A 26744-nucleotide genomic window follows, 5' to 3' on the forward strand; every position below is an offset into this window, starting at 1 on the left:
AGAGGAGGCTGGGCTTCTAACAGGACTTGTCTGACGGTGGACTTGGCTGTCTGATTGTCCAACCGACATGGAGCCAAAACGGATCAGGGAGGGCTACCTTGTGAAGAGGGTAAGCAGAAGTACCACCTACAAGGGTATCACTGAAGATAGGGTTGGGGAGGATTGGTGCCCAGCTTTGGACTCTCTACCCACTCACTTTAAGAATGTTTTATGCTGAACCTGCTGGGGTGACCCAGGAGAGCACGACAGCCTGTAGAGTGTTGGGAGGGAAGCCAGCACACATTCCACTGCGTTCTGTTTCTTAAAGGTGAACTAATTCAGCTCAGACATCAACACAGCTTGATCTTCTGGGACTGATTTGGAAGGTGGGGACCTCAACAAAATCTAAATCATGATTTAGAGCGTTTTTGTCAATAGCCATGTGTGTTTATTATGCTAGAAGACTCACACTCTTCTGCTGTAGAGGTTACTCAATGAGATTATTCTTTTGTTACATAAATTCCCCTCCTCCTCTTATTATTTATTTATTGATTTATGGAGGAGAGGAAAAAGAAAAGGATTAAATGGAAGCTGATATGACACAGTAACTGTATCTTATTTCTTGGGTCATCTTCTAATGCATAAAAAACACCTTATCTTTTTCTTAATTTGGGCTCAAATCTCTTCATTCACCATTCTGAGTAAATCTGTATAATGTACTGCTAAGGTAGTAGGAAGTAATTTTAAAGATTAGGGAATGGGGATGCATGCTTACTCAAAAATGCTTAGTCTCGTTGGTATGGCATCAAAAAATTGAATTTTCTTAGCACCACTTGTTTTTCCCCTAATGCTGGGTGTATGTCATATCATCGTGTGAATTCACACACAGGGCTTGTTGGCATCCTGTGGGCAACACCTCTGTGAACAGATATTCTCACAATGAGCCATCTGAGCTCAGCTTGTCAGAAGTGAACTGAATTCAGGACATTCGTTCAGATGCCCAGCTTTTCAACTGAATGAGCATCTAATGTAACTGTTTTAGGTCATCTGTTGGTTTAACATTTTGGCCTAAAATGTTCTACTTATGAGGGGGTTAAGCAGCACACATTGTTGCCTGATTCTGTTTTGATTTAAAGCTGGAAGGGAAGTGCACCCGGGTGGCTCAGTTGGTTGGGTGTCTGCCTTTGGCTCCGGTCGTGATCTCGGGGTCCTAGGATCAAGTCCTGAGTCAGGGTCACTGCTCAGCGTGCAGCCTGCTTCTCCCTCTCCCTCTGCCTCTCCTCCAGCTTGTGCTTTCTCCGTCTCTCTCAGATAAACAATAAACCTTAAAAATAAATTAAAGCTAGAGGGGACTTTAGACCACCTGGCCTCATCCCCCCATTTCCAGGAGATGAAGCTGAGACCAGGAAGCTGGGTGACTGCCAAGGTCACATGGCTGTGACAGTTGACACCAGAAACCCACTCGCTGGCTTTGGTATCTGACTCATGGTGCTGAACTCTGTCCAATACACCAAGATTTTCTTAGAGTCAGTGTAATGTGGGTTAGGGTTTGTAATGTATTTGTGGCAGTGAGAGTTATAAGTGGGTGCTGGAGAATAAAGGAGCCCACAGCTCATTTGCTCTTTAGCTAGCAGAGCATCGTTAGCTATTTTGAAACATGCTTTGAAAAAGACACACATATACACACACACAGGTGTATGCGGATTCTTTGCAATAGATACCAACATTCTCTTTAAATGCTGAGTAATAATTAATGTTGGCATTTCTTTCCTGATTGCTTGCTTGGGCTAGTATCTGGAGAAGAGCAAGTGAATGGAAACATTTTGCTGTGAAAATTGCTGTTGTTAAGTTTGTATGTTCACATTTTAAACTCCATAAATGATAAAAACTATAGAAGACTAAGTTTCTGATAAGTGAGGCTGCCCCACTAGAAAATGGGGATGAACGAGTTAGGTTTGTCAAGCTTACAGATTTATATTAATAGTTTTTAATCAGTGTGAGTAATTCTCTCAGATTATGGCTTATAAAAGCCAATTTAGAAAATGTACCTAGAAAAAAAGCACAGTGAAATTTCATATTGATATTTCCACAATTTCCATCTTCCTAATTCTCATGTCTATAATTTATAATGAAATGTAATGTAACATAATGTAATTTTTACATTTTTCTCTGGAAACTTTTGAACAGTCTTTGTTGTAATATGTTAAGACTCTCTAATTTATCATTTTGAAGAAATGTCTGATTCAGAAATATTCCCTTCGTTGGGAACTACCCCTGAAGCAGAATTTCCCAGTAATGTTTTTAGACACTAAGTTTCTTCCAGTTACATCATATATATGGATTAAAAACTATATATGTCAGGAACCTAGCACACAGTAGGTGCTATATATGTGGCAATGATTATTTACATCAGTATTGACATATACTTCAGTAGAGAAGGGTCCTTTTCTAGATGCTAACAAGGATATATGTACTGATGCCTGGGTTGTTTGTCAACTTAATAGTGAAGAAAGGACCATGGAAATCTTTCTGTGGCAAGGCTGTTAGATGCTTTGACTATAGTTGTTGATGTTAGAGCATGACAAGCAATGAATCTCCCTTCATTTACTTTTTTCTCTTACGCAGTTTAAGATACTTGGGTAGTGATAAAGAGTATCTTTTTCCCTGTCTTGCTTCGTGAAATAACTTTATTGGAGGTAAGATGTTTTGGGTGGCAAAATACAATATTAGAAATGCTGGTGGAAGGATTTTGTCAAGCCAGAAGTCTTGGGGTCAACAGTCAATGGCATCTACTATGAAATGTTCCTGCTTTTCTTCAGTGCAAGATAACTATACACAGTCTACAATTCCGGTTTCCTGCTTTGCCTCCTGCCTATGGTCTTTAAATAGAACTGATGGCTAGAGAAGGAGGGAAAACACATGATTCTGTCACTTTGCAATTTTTCATTCTCAATAAGACCTAGATTTCCTTGCCCCAGGGTCTTGTCACTTTTGACTTTAAGGGAAACAAAAGAACCCTTTGAGCTGACCATATAGCAGTTAACGACTGTATGACCATGATCTCATTCAATCCTAATCATCCTCTGTGATAAATCCTTATCCCCATCTTATAGATGAGAAAACTGAGGCTTGGAGAGACTGTGTGACTTGCCCACAGTTAAACCGCTGGTAAGAGGATGACCTGAGATTCAAATCCAGGCTTCCTAACAGCAAACCCCACCATCTCATTGATCCACGTAGCATTCTTAAAGGCAGGCTTACCCAAGCCAGCAAAAGGGAGGTTAGACAAATTTACCAGAGCTAGAGTGGGGCCTGGACATATTGCACTGGGGGCAAGAGTGGGGTTAGTAACCCCAACCTCCCTTTTTCTCTGATGAGGGTTTGATTCCAGCCAATAAACCTAGACATCTTTTGAATGTCCTTGAAACCATACTAATAATCCGGGTATGTTTATAATCAATCATAACTTTAAAAAGAGAGAGAGAGAGAGAGAGAGGGAGGGAGAGAGAGAGAGGAGCAGTTTCCATGCAATGAGTAAGCTAGACTCCACTAAGTCATGTTCCAAACCAACCTCATTCCTGGTGGTTTCTGGAGCAAACTGCTGTTGACAGATGGACAAACAACCAGCAGGCACTTTGCACAGCAGGGTAGATCCCAAGAGTGGCTTCAGGCTTGGGGTGGTCTGTGAGGCTGGGCGAAAGCTCAGGAGTTGGGGTGGTGGGAAAGAGAAGGATGGGGGTGCTTGGGCAGGAGAGAGAAGGACTGCAGAAAGCTGAGGTGGAAGGAAGAAAACTTAGGGTGCGAGAGAACAGGAGAGTCAGGAGTGCCAGCCCAGGAATTCTTTTGCACAGCGACCTTGTTTGTCTTCTGGACACGCTACCACGAAATAAATCCCAGCAATTTGCATTTGTTGATTCGTCACCATCGTAACAGCTAACCCAGGTGGTCCTTATCCTGCCGCAAAGACAGATGGAAGCACTGAATGTGTTAAGACATTTGATATTTATAACAACGCCACAAAACGGGTGCAACTATTACCCTTACTTTTCAGAAGAGGAAACTGAGGTACAAGAGAGGCAAAGAGCCTTGCCCAAGGTCACACAGCTATTAAGTAGCAGAGCTGTTCTGCAACTCAGCAGTGCGGCCTCAAGGTCATGAGCCATGCCCGTGTTACTTGTGGCCCTCACGGGCTCATTTTGCAGTGATTTTCTTCTCCGGAGCTCTGTTGCTGTGAGGACGGGTGGTGCCCAGGACAACCTTCACACTATTGCCTATAAACTGAAATCTTACCTGTCTACGTGGTTACCATTTTTTGAGTACCTCCTCTAAGCTAGCCTCTGTGCTAAGCCCTTTAGCTTAAATATGTATCTCCCTGAAATATAGTATCGCATTTAATCTTTGCAACAATGGGAAGTAGGTGTTTAATTACTTTCATTTTACAGGTGAGGAGACAAAAGCGTTTGGAAAAATTAAGTAACTTGGCTAAGGCCACACAGCCTGGAAGAAGCAAAGTTGAGATTTTGAATGTGAAGCCCTGAGACTCCAGAAATCGTTCTGTCGAGCACTTGGTGCCATTCTTCTATTGCTCAACTCATGTTTTTATTGAGAAATTGTCCAATTTAGGAGGGTTTACTTACATAAAAAAATATTCTCCTAAACAGATTAGTTTCCTTGCCTTGGAAGAATTTAAATAGGTACAAACGGACCATTTACAAAATCAACATGTTATACAAGTGATTTCACAGATCAGACTGGAAAACTAGATGATACAATTGATGAGGTAGCAGAAACCAGGGCTTTAATACAACTTAAAATGACACGTCCCATGCGTCTGGAAGGATAGATGATACTTACTCACAGTTCTGTTTTAGTTGGACACATAGTTTGGCTCATAATAGGATTACCTTTGAATTCCAGCACTGTGGCAACATATGAAAAGAGAAGTCTGAGGGGAAGAGGAAGGAAGTTAAAGGAGGTGTCTGCACTCTGTGGGAGGTGTCTGGGAGGGGTTCGCAACACCAAATTCAAATTGCCCCAACCCGCAGCAGCAGAGAGTGGTGGCTTCTTTCCGCGAAGCTATACAAAGCATGCTTCACTTTGTGTGTTGGTCAAGGTCCTCCCCCCCCACCCCCCTCTTAGGGTGGGGACAGACTGCCTCTTTGTCAAATTTATACCCCAAACCCCAGGCCAGGGTCTGAAGCACAGGAGCTGTTTTATCATCATGTGTTGAATGAATGTGTCTAGAAGAAAGAAATTTGCCAGAAATAGACCCAAGAAATCAGGGCCCCATATTATAGTAACTTTTAAAGTATTAGAAAACATTTTCAATGGAGGATTCAGTTTTAGATGATCGTGTTAAATGTTTTTAACATGTGTTTGTTTTTGGCTTGTAGGTGACACCCAAGGTTTGGCAGGGCATTGTAAATAGAAGACTCAAGGACAGAAGAGACAATAGGTTTTTTTGGAATAGTGTGTAGAACCCGAGGGTTGAAAGGCATATTGAATATTTAAATAAGTATTTCATTGACCTTTCCCATCTGTGGCTTATATTTCTTTTACCAATTCACTAACAAGCATGCTGGAATACCTCTTGTGATGGGGCACTCACTAATTTAAATTTCTCCCTTAAGTTATACAGCAGACCATTCTTTTTTTTTTCCTTCCCCTGAAACCTCCACCTGTTAGGCCTCCAAACCGTCTATGATAATGTTTCACACCTTTGAAGACAGTCCTCATCTGCTCTGCCAGTCCCCTTTTGGGCCCAAACCTAGCTGCTTTCCCCAATAATTCTCCAAGAGAGAGATGCCAGCTTGTCACCCTCTTTTGAACAGGCCCCGGTTAGCTGCACCTTTGAGATTTCCTGAACTCAAGGTCATTCTCCAGGTACACTTATGAGCACAGAATAACAGGGAATAAGGAGTATTTATTGGGTGCTTACTATGTTCTAGATATTCCCCTAAGCAATTTACATGGACTATTTTGTTTAATCTCCCAATAACATTAAGAAATAGATAGTAGCATTATTCCCGTTAGCCAGATGTAGAAACTGAAGTTTAAAAACTTGCTCAAGATCACATTACTAGAATGTAGCGGAGCTGGGATTTGAGCCTGGGCTATTCAGCTCCAGATCCAGTCACCTACTGGTTATACTCCATTTAAACTTAGAATATTACTTTCATCACTTTAGATCCTACGCTTCTATTTACAGAGCCTAAAATGACTTGGATTTTTTTGACAGCCCACATCAAACTGCTGACTCACAGAGCTCCTTTTTTTTTTTTTTTACATGCCCCTTCCCCCACATCTCCACCAATACATTTTATAACTCTTTTGAAAATTTTTATCTATTTGACAGACGGATCACAAGTAGGCAGAAAGGCAGGCAGAGAGAGAGCAGGGGGAAGCAGGTTCCCTGCTGAGCAGAGAGCCTGACGCAGGGCTCGATCCCAGCACCCTGGGATCATGACCCGAGCTGAAGGCAGAGACTTAACCCACTGAGCTACCCAGGCACCCCTTTTTTTAAAGTATAAAAGTATAATTTTTATATGGCCAAATATCTTGTCCTTTAAGATTTCTTCCTTTGGTGTCATGTATTGTCAGACTCTTGTGCACAAAACTATACCAGTCCCAGGATGATGAATAGTTGTTTGCCCAGAAATTTTAAATCTGACTCAGCATCTAAAACCTGCCCATTGTGACAAGAAATTGTTTGGGTTTTGGCCTATAATGGGAAAAAAACAGACATATGCTTTACATATGTATGAAATCATAAAACACATCTATTATATATCTATAAAATCATGATATAATATGATTTGGGTATATTTTATGATTATTTATGTGATTATTTTTACTTGATTATTTATAAACAAGTCCCTGTGTTTATGATTATATAACATACATTATAAATTACAAATTTATGATATATATTCATATATGTGTGTATGTGTGTGTGTATATACACATATATGTATATATTTGAGCTTACATATAGGGCTAAGTAGCCTAAAATTTTTCATTTAGATTCCGGAATTGCTCACAGTTACGTAAGAACAGTAATGAAGATGGCATCTGAGGGAAAATGGAAAGAGCATAAAATTGAGAATCAGACCTGGATTCAGATCACAGTCCACATGGACTGGGCAGGTGAACTAGGCCCAGTCATTTAACTGGGCCTCCATGTTCTTACCTGTATGATGAGTGTTGGTAGATGATCCTAAATGCCTTTCTGACATGGGTGCTCCATGATCACACTCCCAGGTGTGCTACTGAATGGGCACCAAGAAGCTTGGGGACAGAAGGGGTAAATATGGGGGTGGCCAGGGAGAAGGGTTGTCAGGTTACTCCAGCAAGCAGCTGCAGAAATAGCTGAGAGGAGAGAGGGCCCACACAGTTTCACCACCCTAAACTAATTCACCACTACCAAGCCTGGAAGAAAAGTTTCAACTTTATAAATGGTCAGATTTCTTTTGTTTTGCGGAATTTCAGCCTCCTCACTGTGCAGGAGCCTGAATCCCAGAGGACACAATCTCCTCTGAGGGACCTGCCTGACCCAGTCCCTAAGGCTACGCTTGAATTAGGAAAACCCAATGGCTCTGGAGTAGCTTTGTTTTAATTGTCACAGAAGGAATGCTGTGCAGGCTGACCTCTCCCAGTTTCTCTCAGTTCCAAGGTCAAAAGCTCTGAGTGACTATGGCCATTATAAGTCTTTGTTAGGCCTGAGGTAGGATATAAAATTCTGGACTTGAAAGTCACTTTTGCAGTCATCTAGCCCAACTTCTTACTCCTACCTCTGTGAATATGTCTTTGATTATTTTTAGTTATCTTGTTTTTTTATTAAATAGACGTATCATATTTTTCTAAAATTACATCCCAAATTTTAATATATAGTAGTGTCCCGGGTTGTTCATTTATTTATGAATTTTGCCCAATTACTTCAAAAAATTCCAAACCCACAGAGAAATAGGAAAAATAGCACATTGCCTAGATTTATCAACTGTTAACACAGGGGCGCATTTGCTTTCTCTCTCTTTACCTCTATATCTCTATAAATAGACGCAACACACACACACACACACACACACACGCTCATATTTTTATGCTGAGGTCTTTGAGAATAAGTTGCAGACATCATGCTACCTCACACCTAAGTATTTCAACATATATCTTCTAAGAATTAGGACATTCTACACAGTTTCCAAACTGGATGGACCATTTTGCACTCCTGCCAGCCCTGTATGGGAGTTCCAGTTACCATCCTTGCCAAATCTTGCTTTTCTTAATCTTTTTAATTTTAGATACTTTCGTGGGTGTGTAGAGGTATCTCATTTGGTTTTAATCTGCATTTCCCTGGGGAAAAATGATTTTGGATACCTTTTCAGAGGCTTTTTGGATATCCTCTTTAATAAGAAGTCTCTTTCAGGTTTTTGCCCATTTAAAATAGATTGTGTTTTCCTTACTGATTTGCAGGAGCTCTTTATATTCTGAATAGGAGTTTCTCTCAGATAGATGTAGAACAGAGAAGTATTATGATTTCATGTGTTGGCATGGGGTCTGACATTGCCTACTTTTTACAAAAATTTTTTTTTAATTTATTCCTTTGAGAGAGATTCAGACAGAGCAAACACAAGCAGTGGGGAGAAGCAGAGGCAGAGGGAGAAGCTGACTCCTCGCTGAGCTGGGAGCCCAACATGGAGATTGATCCCAGGACCTAGAGATCATGACCTGGCTGACCCACCCAGGCTGCCCCACCCCGCCACCGACATTGCCTATTTTTCAAACAGGGAAATAATCCAGTGGTAATATGAATAGTTCTTCTGCCTGTGCAGAAAAGAGATAGTGTGTTCTAATTTAAAATTATTTTTTCAGTAACTCAAACAAAGGAAACACTTGGACAAGCAAAACGATTAGTCCCACAAGTATTTATCTTCATTGCATAAATAGTCTTCCTTTTGGGCAACTGGACCTTTATATAGAAGCTCTTTGTATTTTAAGATAAGCAGCAGGATCTGCTGGGAACTGGATGATAATCCTGTTTTGTGGTAGTCATGACAAGGTGACACCGTGGGTTCAAAGATGAGAAGCAAAGAACCTCTTCCTTCTCCAAAGTCCTCCCAAAATATAGAGAAGAAAGAGATGTTCTTGATGTAGTCAGAACGGTTAATTTATTGCTATAAGTGTGGTTGGCATTAATCCCAACTGAAAACATTCTAAGTAAGGATTTTCCTCATTCACTCTGTCTTTATAGGGCACTTTGCAAGTGATTTTCATACAACTTAATCATGCTCATACACAAGGCTGATCTCTGAGTTTCTTCTTGATGTTCATATTCAGATAAAATCTGATTAGGCCAGGGTACCTGGGTGGCTCAGTGGGTTAAAGCCTCTGCCTTCGGCTCAGGTCATGATCCCAGGGTCCTGGGATCGAGCCCCACATCGGGCTCTCTGCTCAGCAGGGAGCCTGCTTCCCCCCTCCCTCTCTCTCTGCCTGCCTCTCTGCCTACTTGTGATCTCTGTCTGTCAAATAAGTAAATAAAATCTTTAAAAAAAAAATCTGATTAGGCCAAAGGACGGGAATAACTGCAGCTACCATGCCACCACTTACAGCTTCCACACCCTTGGTCGAAACAGCTATTCGACTGTGACATTTTCCAGTGAGTCTGGCCTCAGACATCGGCTACTATTCAGTCTGAATTGGCACTTGAGATCTATTTGCAATCCTTAAGTGGAATGAACACAGTGGGCGGAGTTGGAGCAGAAAAGAAGCTGCAGAAAGCCAGCCTGAACTGTCCAAGAAAGAGAAGAAGAGAGAGCCATACCATACTCCCTTGGGAATGGCCCACGGGAAGCTCAAGACCTGCTTATAGCTGTGTATACATTTTATCTTAAAAATTTTTTTCTTTTTAAATTTCCATCTGAATGGCAGTCCCCTTCTCTCCTGAGGGCTGCTTTCCTACCAGCTTGGTCACACCAATGTGCATCACCTGCATCCACACTGGCGAAAGCTAGGCTGTTTATCAAGTTATACACCATCTATAGAATAGTTTTAGAAGGGGCGCCTCGGTGGCTCAGTGGGTTAAAGCCGCTGCCTTCGGCTCAGGTCATGAACCCAGGGTCCTGGGATCGAGCCCTGCATTGGGCTCTCTGCTCAGCTCCCCTCTCACTCTGCCTGCCTCTCTGCCTACTTGTGATCTCTCTTTGTCAAATAAATAAATAAGATCTTTAAAAAAAAAAAAAAAAAGAACAGTTTTAGAAGACATTGTTGCACAGCTCCTTTTGTTGTCATTACAGGGAAGTGTGTTCAACACCTGGAAACCTATGTGGGTTGTACTGTTAGAAGATGGAATTGAATTCTATAAGAAGAAAAGTGACAACAGCCCCAAAGGAATGATTCCCCTGAAAGGAAGCACACTGACTAGCCCTTGTCAAGACTTTGGCAAAAGGATGGTGAGTCAACATCATTAGCCATGGTAGACACCCTGTCACGCACTGACCTTTAAGCCTATGCACAGCCTACCATGTGAATGGTGCTCCCTGGGTCTGTCCCTCTCACCACCACCCACACTCCAACCCGGGCATTTGGGTTTCCATTGGCCAAGCACTTCCAGAATGGGGTTGGCTCAACTGCTCTGCTTCATAAGGGACTCAGCCCTTTGAAAGGAATCATTCCTAATGCGGAGTGTTTTGATTTTTAGTTTGTGTTTAAGATCACTACGACCAAACAGCAGGACCACTTCTTCCAGGCAGCCTTCCTGGAGGAGAGAGATGCCTGGGTTCGGGACATCAAGAAAGCCATTAAATGCATTGAAGGAGGTCAAAAGTTTGCAAGGAAATCCACCAGGAGGTCCATTCGATTGCCAGAAACTGTTGACTTAGGGTAATTTTCTGTGTTTGCTTCCCTCCACCCCTTCCTCAACACGCCCATGCCCCCACCTCCCCATCATGGAAATCTCACAACAGATCCTATTTCATGGCTTGCTTCGGTCATCTCTGAAGGCTGTAACCACTATTCCAAGTTGATACAGTCTGAAGCAGTGATCATAACCTCTCCAAGGCCTAGCAGCTGAGGAGAGGAGGCTAATGGAGTATGAACTCCCTCATTTTGGGTAACCTTGGCAGAGGGGGAGAGAGAGAGAGAGAGAATGCATAATTGTATTTATGAAGTGGCCATAATAGCTTAGTCTTGAAAGTAAAGTTCAGGATTTCTAGATAGGTAGGAAAAGGCAGGGGCTATGTGTCGAAGCAGGTAAGGTTTCAAGTTCAAGTTCATGCACTTACATAGCCAACAAGAGCCAGTCAAGGCGAACACCCATTCTGGGCAGAAGCCCGTGATTTCCTGACTTGGTTTAATGGTCTTATATGTTGGCTGATTTGGAATTGCAAGTGGTAGTTGCAATTTAGGTAGTGTAGCCTAAAGGTTTTCAGAGACTCACAGGTAAATTCAGCGCCTGCCAGGGGTTAGGAAGAGGGTTTCTTCCTTCCTGCATGTTTTACGTCTCCTACCACATGAGCCTGTTTCCCCAGAGTCTCTTCACTCCTTGCTAGTTTTGTTTTTATGTTGAACATATCCTGAAACAGGAGCCCTGCCTGGAGGAATTCCATGTTAACATGTCCAACAAGGACTCTGTTTACAAAATGGGGAGGGGTTCTGGGATGGGAGTGAAGAAACCCCTTCTGCAAGTCCAACACAGGTCTTAATCATAAGACATATCATAGGGATTTAAACATATAAAACATATCATAGGGATTTAATAAAGTTTGCGCTTTGAGCTAGGGGACAATAAGCACTTCCCCTCATCAAGAAAGCTTTTTGGTAAAGACCCAAGAGGCAGTGCCCCATCCAGCTGTAGCTGCTGGGAGGGGTTGTCAGGTGACCATGTTTCTGGCTACGGCTGTCAGTGCTAAGTGGGAATGATGCCTGTGCTCCTTGGACCTACAGGATCCATGAAAGTGGCCTTCTATTTTGTGGTCTGCAATTTCTCTGATAAGGCCATGTTTAATTTATTACTTCAAGTACAAAAATGAAAACTTGCCATATCCCATAATTTTTAGAATAAGAAAAAAGCTTAGTGAAAACATTCACTTTCTTGGAGACAATTATCAACAACAGATGGTCTCTTGAAAGAACTGAGACATGAGGACTGAGGGCAACTAGAATGTGTATGGACAATTGGCCCTGAGAACCTCTCATCTTGGCAACTAACTGGGATAATTCTCTACCTCGGGCACTAGGAATTAAATCACCAAAGAGCTTAATGAATGTAAGAGACTTAAAGTATCTTCCTGTGTATTTTGCTCAATGTTGTAAGTCATGGAGTCACCCAAATATGAACCCAACCCCTTACTTATGATCCCCCATTGGAGAGACTAGGCTCAGGAACCACCTGAGGATGGGGGAAGCCTGTGGTCATGGCCAGCCTCTCCAAGATGGCGACCCCCAGAGAGGACTTGCCACTCTGAAAGGCTCCTCACTCACCTGTCTGTTTTTTATCTCTGCACAGTGCCTTGTACCTGTCCATGAAAGATACAGAGAAAGGAATAAAAGAACTGAATCTAGAGAAGGACAAGAAGATTTTTAATCACTGCTTCACAGGTAAAAGGCCTTGCAAGTCTGAAAGGGGGTACCCGGGGAAGGCAATATGAAGTTCTCACTCAGCCTTGTGTGTGGGAGTGGGTGTAAAGCCTGGTGGGTGAGTGGGATCATAGAACACAGATAGATGAACATGAGATTTGAACTTCCTCAGGGTGGAAACCAAAAGAGAGTTGGAAAAGAACTCTGTTGTTCAAACTAAAGTTTTTGAGTTCAAGCTAACTCTGTCTCGCCCCCACACCCCAAATAATTGACATTATATTGAAATAGACACTGAATTGAACAAGATAATAAACAGAAATCAAGGCACACAATGTAATATTTAAGTGACAATACTAGAGATGCCTGAGGCTACGCAGGGTCAGGTACTAAGTGGCAAGAGTTTAGGTAGATGGCATAGACATTAAAACATGCTCTTTAGAGCCAGACTGCCTTAGTTCAAATCCTGGCTCAGCCACTCACTTGCTGTAAAACCTTAGACCAATAACTTAGCCTCCCTGGGCTTCACTTCCCTTGTCTATAAAATGGGGGTAATCATAGTGCATCTACTTTATAGGTCTGCTAAACAAATAATGTGTTTAGGACAGTGCCTGGTCACACTAAATACTATATGGTGTTAAGAGGTCACATGTCTGCACAAATAATTCTGAGTTCAGAAAAGAAAAAGAACTCAGGGGTTTGTTGGGATGAACAGAAATATGAGCCCAAATTTTATACAAAGAGATGGTCGCATTTCATATGGTGAGGACAAAGTTATGGGGCAGAGATATCCAGAATATGCATCCAGAAGAAGAAAATGACCAGGTTGGTAGAGCTCATGGTTCGCTAGGGGGCTAAATGGGACCTGCAGTTTGGGACCAGGTTGTTAGAAGCTGGGCATGCCTTACTTATGACAGAAGAGATCAAGAGAGGAAAACTCTGAGAAGATAGAATAGACGTAGAATCTGAGGGAATGTGCAATCAACAGATAATTAATGAAAATGGTTCAGGTCCAAGTCAGGAAGGTGGAGGTGTGATCTGCAGTAGGAGGGTAGTGTATCCCATGGAAATCAGTCTCAGAGAGTTAAGGTTACCCTCTAAGAGCACCAGAAAAGTCAGGGCTGAAATTTGGGATCAAGATACAAAGTGTGGACAGTGGTAAGGGAAACTGACGAGAGCAAGGCAGGGCCCTAACTGGAGCAGGAGTGATGTCACTAAGACAGACCCTCTAGCAAAGGAAGGGAATAAGGAAGAGGTTCTGAAATAGAGGTTCTGGGCACAAGGTCCAGGCCATACTTATTCCCTGTGTAATGTGTTACTGAGTCCCAGAGTATAGGACTAGAACTTCTAAAGTCCTGTCCACCAAAGGTCAGGGTAGGTTCTAGAAATTTCCGTGGGGTCTTTTCATGTGGGAGTCTGGTGGTTTCAGTGGAGAAACAAGACTATGGAAGAGACTGGGACTCAGGCACTGCTGACAAATAAGGAAGACCTTGAATGTTGGGTGACAGGGAGATGGAAATTTTCTTTCCAAGTTTCAGCATGCCTGACTGAGCAAATATGAACTCTAGGGTTAGAACACTTGAGTAAAGGGCCATTACTGGTATAACTCAGGCCTAAGGTCATTTAAACTCTCTAGGCCTTAATTTCCTCATTCTTAAGTGGGGTCTATAACTACTGCCTTAACTCTTTCATTGGGTCACTATGAGGATTAAGAGCAGAAAGGCAGTATTTATTAGTTTATCCTTCAACAAAAGAAAAGTGGGTAAAAAACCTTTCATATATGAAATTCATGGAAGGCTCACTAACCAACTCCTGTTTCAAAGATAGAATATCCTATTACTCTTGTTTTGATGACCCAGAACTTTGTTGCCAGTTACCTTGACTCCCTGGTTGGTTACATTTATACAGAATACACCATTTTTATTTTTATTTTTTTTAAAGATTTTATCTACTCATTTGACAGAGAGATCACAAGTAGGCAGGGAGGCAGGCAGAGAGGGGGGAAGCAGGCCTCCTGCCGAGCAGAGAGCCCAACTCGGGGCTTGATCCCAGGACCCTGAGATCATGACCCGAGCCGGAGGCAGAGGCCCAACCCACTGAGCCACCCAGGCACCCCCAGAATATGCCATTTTTAATATAAAGCTTCACTGTAGCCTGCTAATAATCCAATTGCTGGGTCAATTTCCTTGTATTCCTTTTATGCTTTGCAGTCCTCGCTTGAGGCAGAAGTTTGGTGAGATGCCTTTTCAAGGTCACTACTAGACCCTGCAAGTGACGTGATCAAATTTTAACTTAGGACCATGCGTGTCTGATCATGTTCTCTTCTGCTAAAAACTTGTCAATGGATCTTCATCGCCGAATTTCTTAATATTCCATCAAAGCGCTCCCACTCACATCGTGCCTTCCTCTCTCTTGTTTTGCCTTCATTTCACCAGCCCTTCCCTCTGCCCCCCAAAAGGGGCTGCTTCATGCCTGTGTGGCTCTGTTCCCACGCTGCTGCTCCCTCAGCCTGTGCTGGTTCCCTGTTTCACGTGCTTGGCAAACATTTGCTCATATTTTAAGCCTGAGCCCTGTGCTACTTCCTCTATGAATCTTTTCCCAGCTGCACACACCAGCCCCCCTACCCTACCACTCCTTTCCACACCTTGCAGATTTGACCCTGTAGCTCCATGGCATTGCACTGCCCCATGGCAGATGGCTTGTTACAATCCTTAAGTATATCCCATCTCCTCCTTTCAGATTATCTGAGGGAGCATCCCCAGTATCCATCACTGCGCTTTGCACCTAGTAGATGCTCAATAACTCTCTGTTCATTAATGGAGTAAACGAGGGAATTAGTCAGACCTATTTCTTTGATGGATGCATTGCTCCTGAAGGAGTATGTCGATGCTTTTAAAAACCTTCTACGAGGTGCCTTTTGTTTCCAAATATTTACCCTACTGATCTCATTTTTCCTTCTTGGAATAACAGGGAACACGGGACAAGTCAGACCCGGGGGTCCTCTGGAACTTTTCAGGGGTGACTGTCAGTGGCTTGTTCTTTGGTACTATGGTAAGGAGCACTGACCTCCTTCTGATGATCCCATCCAGGGAACTGTGTCATCGACTGGCTGGTGTCCAATAACTCTGTTCGGAATCGCCAGGAAGGCCTCATGATTGCCTCCTCGCTGCTGGGCGAAGGGTACCTGCAGCCCGCGGGAGAGCTGTCCAAGAACGCAGCAGACGGCATTGCTGAAAACCCTTTCCTGGACAATGCCGATGCCTTCTACTACTTTGTAAGTGAGAAATGCTACCCACTCACTCTTCCTGTAGTGGGGGGTGCCCTGAGTAGATTCTATGTTTATTTTAATTTATATCTGAATGGGCTAAGCACAGGACCCAGCCTTACAAAGAGTAGTGAGGTGTCTCTGACTTGTCTTCCTCCGCAGTGCCTGCTATATCCAGTGAATCAGGTTAGAGAAAAATGTTGTTTACTTGAACAGTTTTTTTTTAAATTTTTTAAAAAGATTTTATTTATCTATTTGACAGACAGAGATCACAAGTAGACAGAGAGGCAGGCAGAGAGAGGGAGAAGCAGGCTCCCTGCTAAGCTGAGAGCTCGATGTGGGGCTCCATTCCAGGACCCCAAGGTTATGACCTAAGCTAAAGGCAGAGGCTTAACCCACTGAGCCACCCAGGTGCCCCTACTTGAATAGTTTTTTTTTTTTAATTGACTTTTAAAACTATATTCTTATTCTAAGCAGTAATTCATTTATAAAGACTTATTGGGCCCTAGTATAGTCCAGGCCCTCTCCTGGACAAAGGAGATGCAACATTGAAAAAAAAAAAAAAAAGGCTAAAATTGTGGCCCTCAGGGAGGTTCCTTTCTAGAGGGAGCTCTATAAAATCACAATGTACTAGTTGTATTTTCCCGAATGTGTATTATAATACACTACTAACACAGAATGTGTTCATCCACGTACTCTCCCCGAGTCATCTTGTTTATCTCTCATGTATGCTTACCCCAGATTGGGAAACACTACATTGCACAAAGGACCTAATCTTGCACCATATGAGAAAGCCAAGAACCGTGGGTTTCTAGGGGGATTTTGGCAGTTTTGTTCCAATTTGGGGTCTGAGTGCAAAAGTTAGGAAGCTACTTAAGAGAACCACCTTCTTACAAAAATGAAGTGAATATCCCCGAGAAAGTTTCATTTCACTTTGGGGGAAGTTCCACTGTCAGTTTCTGTTTTTTTTTTTTTTTTTCCAGACCTTCAATCTGGTTTTTATAGCCATTTAAATGTGGGATTCTAAAAATACCTCCCAGAGTGGGCTCTTCTTCCTCTGTATGATTCATGACCTACGTATAGTTGAGTGAGTCCCAGTTCCCTCTTGACCTTAGAACATGAGGCTGAATGGACCCATCATGCTCTTGGCCTTCTCAAAGTAGAAGGTGCTAAGTAGTAAAGCTCCTTATGGAAATTGTGTCATGCAGTGTCTTATAAATGAGCCAACTCTGCTTTCAAGGACATGGCCTTGAGGGACCAAGAGAAAGAAGGCTTTGAGCAAGCAAGAAATGTGCTGAGCGAGACTTAGAGTATGGCTTGGGGAACCCAAGGAAATGAAAGGATATTGGCAAGGTGACACTTGAGTGGAGTTGAGGGAGAACATCTAGCAACAGGAAACAAGCAGCTAGAGACAAGAAATGAGGAGGGAGATGTGCTCACCAAGGAAGACCTTTAAAGTTTAGGTTGGGGTATGAACCACAGTAGGAAGGAGAAAAAGAGCCTACTCCGGGGGCTGGAGGGGAGAGAGAGAAAGGAAAAGGTACAAGTAGCCCATCTGCCTTAGACCAGTAAACAGACTTGCTGTCTGGTTTCCCAACAGCCAGACAGTGGGTTCTTCTGTGAAGAGAATTCCAGTGATGATGACGTGATTCTGAAAGAAGAATTCAGAGGGGTCATTATCAAGCAGGGATGTTTACTGAAGCAGGTGAGTGGCTCCCACTATCTCCTTCTTGTCTTTTTCCCCTTACCAGGTCCTTTTAACTTCTGTGTTACCAAATGGTATCTGTTCTGTTTGTCCAATACTCAATGAGAGAATGAACCCCGCAGAGGGAAAGACAAAAAAAGCCAAGGAGATGATCGAAGTGGCATTAGGACAGGAGGACTGGGGCAGGTAGAGTACAAGATACACCTTGAAATCTGGAAGTTCTTCTTTTATCAATACCGTGGGGGAAAAGAGATGTTTCAAGAAAAATACTGACCTTTTCATGAGCTGGAAGAAATCCATTGGCGAAAAGGAGCCATCCAGAGGAAAAGTACTTCCCCTGTAGGGGACAGGAACATCCTCTCCCTCTTTTTTGCAAAGTGACCTGGGAACAGGAGTAAGCCACACTCAGGAAAGGATCATGTACGACTGAAAGTCATATTCCAGACTGTGGGAAGGACATGGGGTTAGAGGACAGGTCTCCACAGGCACAGGCCACTGTCAGTCTGGGAGGCAGTGGCCAGGGTGGACTCAAGAGTTCTAGCTGTTTACCAGAGGCTAAGGCACAGGATGTCAAGAGGTAAGAGAATGCAAGGGCTGGGGCTAGGTGGGGAAGCCAGGGCTGGCACCCGGTAGAGGAGAAAGCAGCAGGAAGACGTGGGAATATTCAGGGTAAGAAAACTGATAGTAGCATATGGTATCACAGAAACCAAAGCTGCGTTCTAAAGCCAGGGTTTTACCTTCCCGGCTGTGTGGTGAGCTGTCTTCAAGGCACTGCTTCGTATATAAAGGATGCGACTGAGATTTAGCTTACCTCATAAAAGGGCTCCAACTTGCAGGGTGAAGAGGAAAGAACCAAAGCTGAGCCTATAGTCGTATTTAAAAAGAACTTTGGACTAGCTGAGATGAGGTGTACATACAGATTTTGAGTTTCACTGGGAAAAATGGGGCATTCATGTGAAAAACTGACCTTAACATCAAGTTTGGAGAAAACAGGCTCCTAAGAGATACTACAGCAAAGATGTAGAAAGAATTAATTCACAGATGATTCTAACAACTTTTATGACAGAGCGATCACTGACCAGATTAAAGCCAAGTATAGGAGCGGGGCTAGTCTTTGATAGGGAAGGTTCTGGCAGTTGTCTGTTTTGCCCATTGCTGGCTTGCTCTGGTTCTGCCAAATGTTCCCGTGTTCCTGGCTCTTTGATTATAGGGGCTGGAAGGTGGATGTTCAGACAAGAGGAACTTGGGAAGGAAATTCATTATTTCTTTATGTTGTTGATTCTGTCTAATTCTATCTTGTTATCAGTTGTGACTTTTCTTGACTTAGTTGATCGGACAAGTGTTAGTTTAGAGTGGAGCCCTGAAAAAACTGAACATGAAGGTTGAAAAGGGGAGACAAAGTCTGGGCTGGACTGAAGTCATGTCTGGGCAGAGCATTCCCAGTGGGTGTCCTGGTTATCATTATTAGGTTATGAGGTCATCAACATTAGCTAAGGCAAATAAGTGGTTCTCTGATCTAACAGATCCTCTAAGGAGCTGTTAAAATTGCACCCCATGCCAATTAAATCAGTCTCTGAATTTTACAGCTCTGCAAGTGATTCTGATATGTGGCCAAGGCTGAGAAAAACAGAGCTGTCCTTTTTCTTTTCTTTCTTTCTTTTTTTTTTCCCCCAAGATTTTGTTTATTTATTTGACAGAGAGAGAGAGAGAAATCACAAGTAGGCAGAGAGGCAGGCAGAGAGAGAGAGGGGAAAGCAGACTCCCTCGCCAGCAGAGAACCCAATATGGGGCTCGATCCCAGGACCCTGAGATCATGACCGGAGCTGAAGGCAGAGGCTTAACCGACGGAGCCACCCGGGCGCCCCTGGCCGCCTTCTTAAAAGCGAATTTCTCCTGTTATCAAAATATCACTATTTAAATAGTCATCCCTCTTAGCCTCCTTTTAACATAAAGAAAACAGAAATCCATGTGTACTCAGGAACGTTGTTCATTTACAATATTCTTTTCTCTAAATTTTGGGGGAGGGAGAGGGAAGAGAAACTTCTCCTATTTTGATTGATGGCCTCCGTTTAAAGATTTTTTTTTTTAAATTTATTTATTTGACAGACAGATCACAAGTAGGCAGAGAGGCAGGCAGAGAGAGAAGGGAGGAAGCAGGCTCCCCGTTGAGCAGAGAGCCCGATGTGAGGCTCGATCCCAGGACACTAGGATCATGACCTGAGCCGAAGGCAGCGGCTTTAACCCACTGAGCCACCCAGGTGCCCCTGATGGCCTCCCTTTAATGTTTCCAACCTCTTAACTTAGTTGTTTATAACCTGGTTCATATCAGAATCACCCGAGGGAATTAGCAAAAATTTCTTCAAGTGTCACAAAGCTAAACCACTCTATGTCAGCTGCTGGGGGTTAGCCAGGGTTAATGTGAGTAGAAGGCTTATCATGAAAAAGGATACCTGTGTCCCACACCTCACAAGCAGGAAGTAGAAGTGTCCAACTTGAGATCTGTCCTCCCCCATTCTTCCCACTTCTCCCTTCCCAGAGAAATAATTCTACTTGGGGGATGCAGCAATTTTGAGGATGAATGATTGTGAATTATATTCAAGATAATCCCTTTAATATAATTCATTCTCTTGTGACAATATCTAATTTCTCAACCATGTTTAAGTTTTTTGATGAGAAGGGACAATGTATTATATGTGTTTTTCTCATATCTGTTGCACAGTTCAGCATCCTTGGTTTACAATAGATAATAAAACTTTGTAGATCAAATGAAATTGAATATAAGTAACTGGCAGATCAGCAACAATTCTTAGAAACTCCAGGCATGCACACATTCCTTAAAATCCCCCAGGGAATACTCATTAAAGGAAGGATGGCCAGCCACCCACTTAAGAACACTAAACTTCTCAATGCATCACATTCTAATGTCAGTGAGGGCTTAAAGGCAATAGTTAGCTAGCTAGGGTTGGCTGATTTCACATCCTCCTCTTACCTTCCTCTTCCACAATTCATAAGAACTTGTTATTCACCCAGTGGTTGCATGAGAGGTCCTGCGATGTGTGTCCCCAGGTCCGGAGGAAATGGCGTAGGGCAGGAACCTACGTATTCTCAACTAGTGGGCAACATTAGCTAAGGCAAAGAGCAAGAATTCATAAAAAGAATTTAGAAATTGCTGCTTTGCAAAAGCTATTTTAGATATGGTATCCAGATAGAAATATTCTCTGTTCTCCCTTATGACTCTATAGGGTTCCTGGCTTTCATCCTTCAGGCAAGTAAAAGCCTCTTTGGAGATGAGCTCCTTGACCAAATGCTTGGCCAAATAACTTAGACCCATTCTTGAAAGCTCTCTTTAAACTCCTTTAACTTGACATTATGAAGAAGGCACTGTTTGCTAAAACCATAAATGTTTCACTGTTTTCTACATGAGCACAATGAAAAATATTGGAAAATTTATATATGTGCCTATCAATATTTGGTGCTTTAGAATTAACAAATACAATGATTTGTATTGGCAAAATGGAACTATATATCTTCTAATATAATATATATATCTATTTTTGTTACTGGAGATATTTTAGTGATTTGAACTTTCCATGGGAAATGTCATTTACCATGACATTTTTAAAAATTCTTACAAGCTAACTGAAGAAACTGGGTAATTCAAGGCAATCACAAACAGATATAAAGCAGTTTCTGGGGTGAGATTCTCTATACCAGGCACAGGGTCGGGGGATTGGAGGAACAAAGATAAACAAGGCACAAATCCTGCCTTCCAACCTCACAGTCTGAATGACATCATTCTGTTGCGAAAGCCCAGGTCCTGTTCTCTTTCATGGTGTCTGACATAGTGCCGATTCCTTCCCATTTCCATTGCTGCTACCTGATATTAGTTCCTAGTAATTCTATGTGTGGATTGTTGAAATCATGCCCTAATGACCCCCTTTTTACCTTGTTTTCTTTCCCCTGGCTCATCAGTCCATCCTATATATGGTCACCACATTAATCTTCCTAAAACATGATGGTGATCTTTTCCCCTCTGACTCAGAAGCTACCAGCAATGACCCTCATCTTGTATTTTAAGTATCTTTCCACTTTCCCAAATTTTCCTCTGCTGTTGCTCATGAATGCTGTGTTCTAGCCACACTGGCCTTAGTCATCAATGTCTGCATACACCTGATATGCTCCCACTGCTCTTTTGTGTTGTCAAGTCTTCCTATCCACCTATTTCTCACCCATCTGACTCCTGTGTATCCTCTGTGGGTAAGTCCAGATCTTTATGAGGCTCTCTTCGACATCCCAAACCCACAATTGCATATCCCATCTATAATTCCCTTGAAATCCATTATCCATAATAATTACTTGATTTGGACATTTACTATTTTATATTTCCACGTAGGTTATAAACTCTTTGAAGACTAGGGCTATTAGTCTTCTCTTTGAAGACTAGGGTGTTAATCTCTTTATATCCCCATGTTACTCAATAACATACAATGTATGTGCCTTGTATATAATACCATCTTGCATAATAATAGAGCTGGAAGACAATCTTGGAAATAAGTAATCAATGGGGCACCTGGGTGGTTTAGTCGGTTAAGCACCTGACTCTTGGTTTCCGCTCAAGTCATGATCTTTGGGTCCTGGGATTCAGCCGCACGTTGAGCCCCAAATCGGGCTCTGTGCTCAGCGTGGAGTCTGCTTGTCCCTCTCCTTCTGCTCCTCCTCCTGCCTGTGCTCTCTCTCTCTCTCTCATGAAGAAATAAAATCTTTAAAAACAGAAAGAAATAATTAATCCATAATATCATAACATCCAAATTGTTCACTGGCCCTAGTGCTGTCTCCCTGACAAAGACCTGGGTTGGGTCCTGGTTCTCCTCGAGATAATAGTTTATCTTCTTCCTCTTTTTTTCAATTCAACAAAGACTCATTAGGTAGATGCTGTGTGTACAGAGTGATGACAAGAACTCACCATTCCTCTTCTTATGTTGATCCTGGATACAGGGGCACAGGAGGAAAAACTGGAAAGTGAGGAAGTTCGTTCTGAGAGAAGACCCCGCCTACCTGCACTACTACGACCCCGCTGGGGTGAGAGCCTGGGGCCCCCAAAGCCATCGCGCTCAGAGCCTCCGCTGTATCTGCTCTCTGGGCCTCCTGTTCTCCTTTCCGCCTGGTTGCTCTCCCCGTTTTCTCGTCACCCTCCCACTCCTTTTCCTCCTGCCCCCCTGTGCCTCTTCCTCTCTCCTCTCACTGTGAAGATGTGAAGTCTTAGGCCTTGAGACCAGCATAAGCTCAGGGATGAAAGAAAATATCACTCTATTGTCATGTACTTGGTCAACTCAACATAGTTTTGTTTGTTTGTTTGTCCCGCTCTGATAGTTTCAGAGCAATTCAACCAGTCCGATTCATTGTTCTTGGCTTAATATCTTAAAATCACACAAAAAAGTGACAATCCCTCCTCTGGGCCAATTCAGATGAGAGCATCGGGGAAGTCCAGCCATGTGGGCTGTGGCTATTCAGAAGGGGCTTTTCCTAATAAAAAGAGCCAACCCTGCAGTGTGCAGATAGCTCTGTCCCGGCTGGGTGCTTAGCCTCCGCGTGCAGCGCTGGGCTCTTCGATTCCGTCCTGCGAGGGTCAGGGTTCTGTGTCAGTAGCAGGGGGGCCAAAGAGCTCCGGAAACATGCAGCGGTTCTCTCATGGGGTGTGGTGAGGCAGTGTGTCCCCCTGCCCTGGCACTCTGCTCCAGAACGGGAGCCCAGATTGACGCGTGCCTCCTTGTCCAGCCTCCCGGAGTAAAGTGAGGGGTGGACGCTCTGGAAGGGATTTTCTTCCGTCTCCTTCCGCTCTTACCCATTCAGGTGCTCTACTCCATAGCAGAGAGAGTTCGTGGGGCTTTTGCGCCAACGGGATAAGGTATATTCATCTATTGGGAACATCATGAAGGACTCCTCTCTTCTCCAGGGGGAAGATCCTCTGGGAGCAATTCACTTGAGAGGCTGTGTGGTGACTTCCGTGGAGAGCAGCTCAGATGGTAAGAAGGAATTTTTGTTCGAGAGAGGTGTGTCTGCTCAGGCTTCCTTCCCACACCTGGGCGTCCGGAGCCAACAGCTATCGGTCACTTAATCAATCAGCCTAAGCACGAATGAATTTCGGCCTCAACATCTGGGAGATGCCAAGAGTTATTTTGTCCCAGATGCTGCCCTGGCTCTTTGGGCTTTGGAGAGGAGGAATGGCTTTCTAGATGCCTCGAGTAAATCCTGGAGCAATGCTGAGGAAAAAACCTTCCCCTCAGAACTGGCTTAGATGGAGAGACTTGTTAGCTCCTGAGGCCTGTCATTGAGCCATGACTTTCCTTAAAGGGGACCTTTGTTGTACCCAGACCAGGAAATCTCCCACAGCCAATGGAACATTTGTGCAGTGAGTGGAAAGTGCACCTGGCTGACAGTTACGTCTGTGCTAGTCAGTTGTGGCATGGTGTTGGGTGAATCACCTAATGAATTTGGGCCTTAGCTCCTCGTTTGGAATGAGGGGTCACACCAGTGACCTCTGCATTCCAGGTCACAAGTCGATGATGTGGTGCATGGAATGACCATACAGGTGTATGCCAACTTCACAGGTGCAGGAATGAGGGCTCCTAGGGGAGAGATGGTTTAGACAGCCCAGCCCCAGTTTTGCCATGTTATTTTGGGTTTATGGATTATAGAGGCTGATGGGAAAAAACTACAGCTGCAAAAACTAGGTTTTTACTACTCTTTGATCTGCTCACCCTCCTCTCCTCATAGAATGATGATTTTTTTATTTGATGTCAATGTTTTAAGTCTCACTATTGGCCAGTTTACAATTTTTTGCTCTTTCGGCAGAGACTGTAACTTAGCCTGTGACAAAAACAAGTCCAGGCTATACTGGTGGTAATGGAAGTAGGTCTGGGTTTTTGGTTTTGTTTTTCATTTTAATATATTAGAGCCAGCTCTTGGTTCATATTATGAGCAGAGGAAAAGTACTCAGTAGGCACTATTAGAGGTACTCATTAGACACAATTGGTGTGCAAAAGTGAGAAATCTAGTTTGCTTGTAAACTATAAAAGAAAACGTTTGTGCCTGAGTATTTTGCTTATTTCTTTTTTTAAATTTTTTTAAAGATTTTATTTTATTTATTTGACAGACAGAGATCACAAGTAGGCAGAGAAGCAGGCAGAGAGAGGAGGAAACAGGCTCCCCGCTGAGCAGAGAGCCCGATGTGGGACTCGATCCCAGGACCCTGGGATCATGACCTGAGCTGAAGGCAGAGGCTTTAACCCACTGAGCCACCCAGGCGCCCCTATTTTGCTTATTTCTTAAGCATACACAATCAAACACATGCACAGAATCATATATGTACCTATCGATATAAATACTGTATATATAATTAGACAATAAAAATATATGATCATACAATGATGGTAAGTTTGAAAACCACATATTCCATTTTCTTAGAACACTAAAAAACTTAAAATTACACTCCTTGCAAAAGGAGGGTGAATCAGGGCAGCCTTTCCGGAGCACATGCGCTGTCATTCACTTTCTTTTTCAGCAGTCAGGAAGAGTGAAGAAGAGAACCTCTTTGAGATTATCACCGCTGACGAAGTTCACTATTTCTTGCAAGCGGCCACCCCCAAGGAGCGCACTGAGTGGATCAAAGCCATCCAGGTGGCCTCCCGGACTGGGAAGTAAAAACATTTGTGCCGCTTGTCATCACTCTCTGAAGGGAACCCCACGGAGAAGCTCGATCCAGGACCTGTCCACTTCTGGTGACACGTCAATGAGAAAGGGCCCAGGGTTGGGAAGTTTTCGTCTGCAGAGGTTCTGAATGTAACTAACCACACACTGCGTCCTGTTCACCTGCACCGACCACACTGTTCACTGAAGCCTCTCTGTTTCCCCCCAAGACGATTTAACGAGCTGTGTGGCCTGGCTTCTCTGCTTAATCTCTCCAGGCCTGAGCTTCAGAACCCAAAGCCCTGTGATTCTAATAGCCGTGGAAGTGAAAATGTCTCTGGTCGCCCAGTAAGTAGTAGGTGTCACTGCTGGGCTCCGTCTTGGCCTTCGGAGCCTGACACATTCTTCCCTTTAAATCTGTTCCCAGTCTGTGCTAAGGCTAGGTGTAAACCTCTTGTTCTCGTTTGCCACCTTCTCTTGCTCTTGGCCATGAGATCATGTATCATGAAGGAGAGCTTTCTTCTTCCCTCCTCACTCTGACCAGAAACTTCCTGAAAGCGCGTGCCCCAGTGGCAGCTTTTGGATTGAAGCCTTCCATCACTTACTACAGCCTGGAAAGTTCTATCTTCTGGGAAAATGACCCAAGGAAGCCAGGTGTAGCTGAGGGTCTTCTCCGTGCCCTGAAGCCACCCATAGCAGGCATTTTTCACTCCCCTTTGGGGCTGATCTGAGATGCGTGTATCTTTGCCCCTTTCCGGAGCATTTCTCTACCGTTGATTATCTCCAAATCTTTGAGTTTCTGTTTCGATTGAATGTTTGCAGGAAAAAGTGGTCAGACGGGTTCCCTCCATGGGTGAAGGGCCCAGGGGGCTGGCGGGCTGATGTATAGCCCCCAGTTCTAGAGGCTGCAGGGGCTGAGCTGAAGGCTGGCAGACTGGTTGACGGGCTTAGACAAAGCACTGAGATGTCTTAGGTCTAGATGGAACTCACAGAGGTGGCCGTCCACAATGCAGTGCCTTCAGTTCCCCAGTCAACGATACTCTGGTTGTCCTTGAGCTCTAGGCACAAGCTGTAGCTAGCTGTTCCTGCTTGGCCTCTGCAGGGCCCTGTGAACCCATTACCAATCAGAGTGATCTGAGCTAGATTCAAATTGGGAGCCTGTTTTCAACTTTTGAACCTGTCCACCAACTAGTGATTCTAACCCCAAATTGAGAAAAACCTCAGGTATGCCTGTCAAGGTACATTTTCCAATTTCAGATTTCTGACTTTCAGGCTCTAGTGAGTAAAGGAGAGCAGAAAATTCTTCCTGATTTTGTCACCTTCTCTCTTTCCCTCCCCCAATTGCACATAATACCCTTGAAGCTATTCCTACTCCCAGATTGTTTTCTCAATGGCCTAGGGGCAAAATATTACCTTTCCTCTAATTCTTTTGTAAGCTGTCTTCTTAGAGCATGCGCATTAGTTTTTCTACATTCAGTGTTACAAGTATTTATTAATATGGAGTCAACTTTATGTTTTGAAATAAATATGGCCATGTTTAGC

At 43.4% G+C, this 26744-nt stretch overlaps 1 protein-coding gene across 2 annotated transcripts; it reads left to right on the forward strand.

Annotated features, from left to right (window-relative positions):
* Positions 1-26744, forward strand: PLEK (pleckstrin). 2 transcript variants are annotated; one of them, XM_080814228.1, is made up of 9 exons: positions 1-109; positions 10269-10424; positions 10673-10854; positions 12479-12570; positions 15636-15820; positions 17412-17516; positions 22512-22595; positions 23470-23539; positions 25078-26744. In XM_080814228.1, exons 1-9 carry the CDS (start codon positions 68-70, stop codon positions 25215-25217), a joined length of 1056 nt encoding a protein of 351 aa, XP_080670354.1. In that variant the 5' UTR covers positions 1-67; the 3' UTR covers positions 25218-26744. The 2 variants fall into 2 exon arrangements, with proteins under 2 accessions (XP_080670354.1, XP_080670355.1); XM_080814229.1 differs by having other exon boundaries at positions 25081-26744.

This window comes from Martes martes (genome assembly GCF_963455335.1).
Source record: "Martes martes genome assembly, chromosome: 9".
Classification (NCBI taxonomy): Eukaryota; Metazoa; Chordata; class Mammalia; order Carnivora; family Mustelidae; genus Martes; species Martes martes.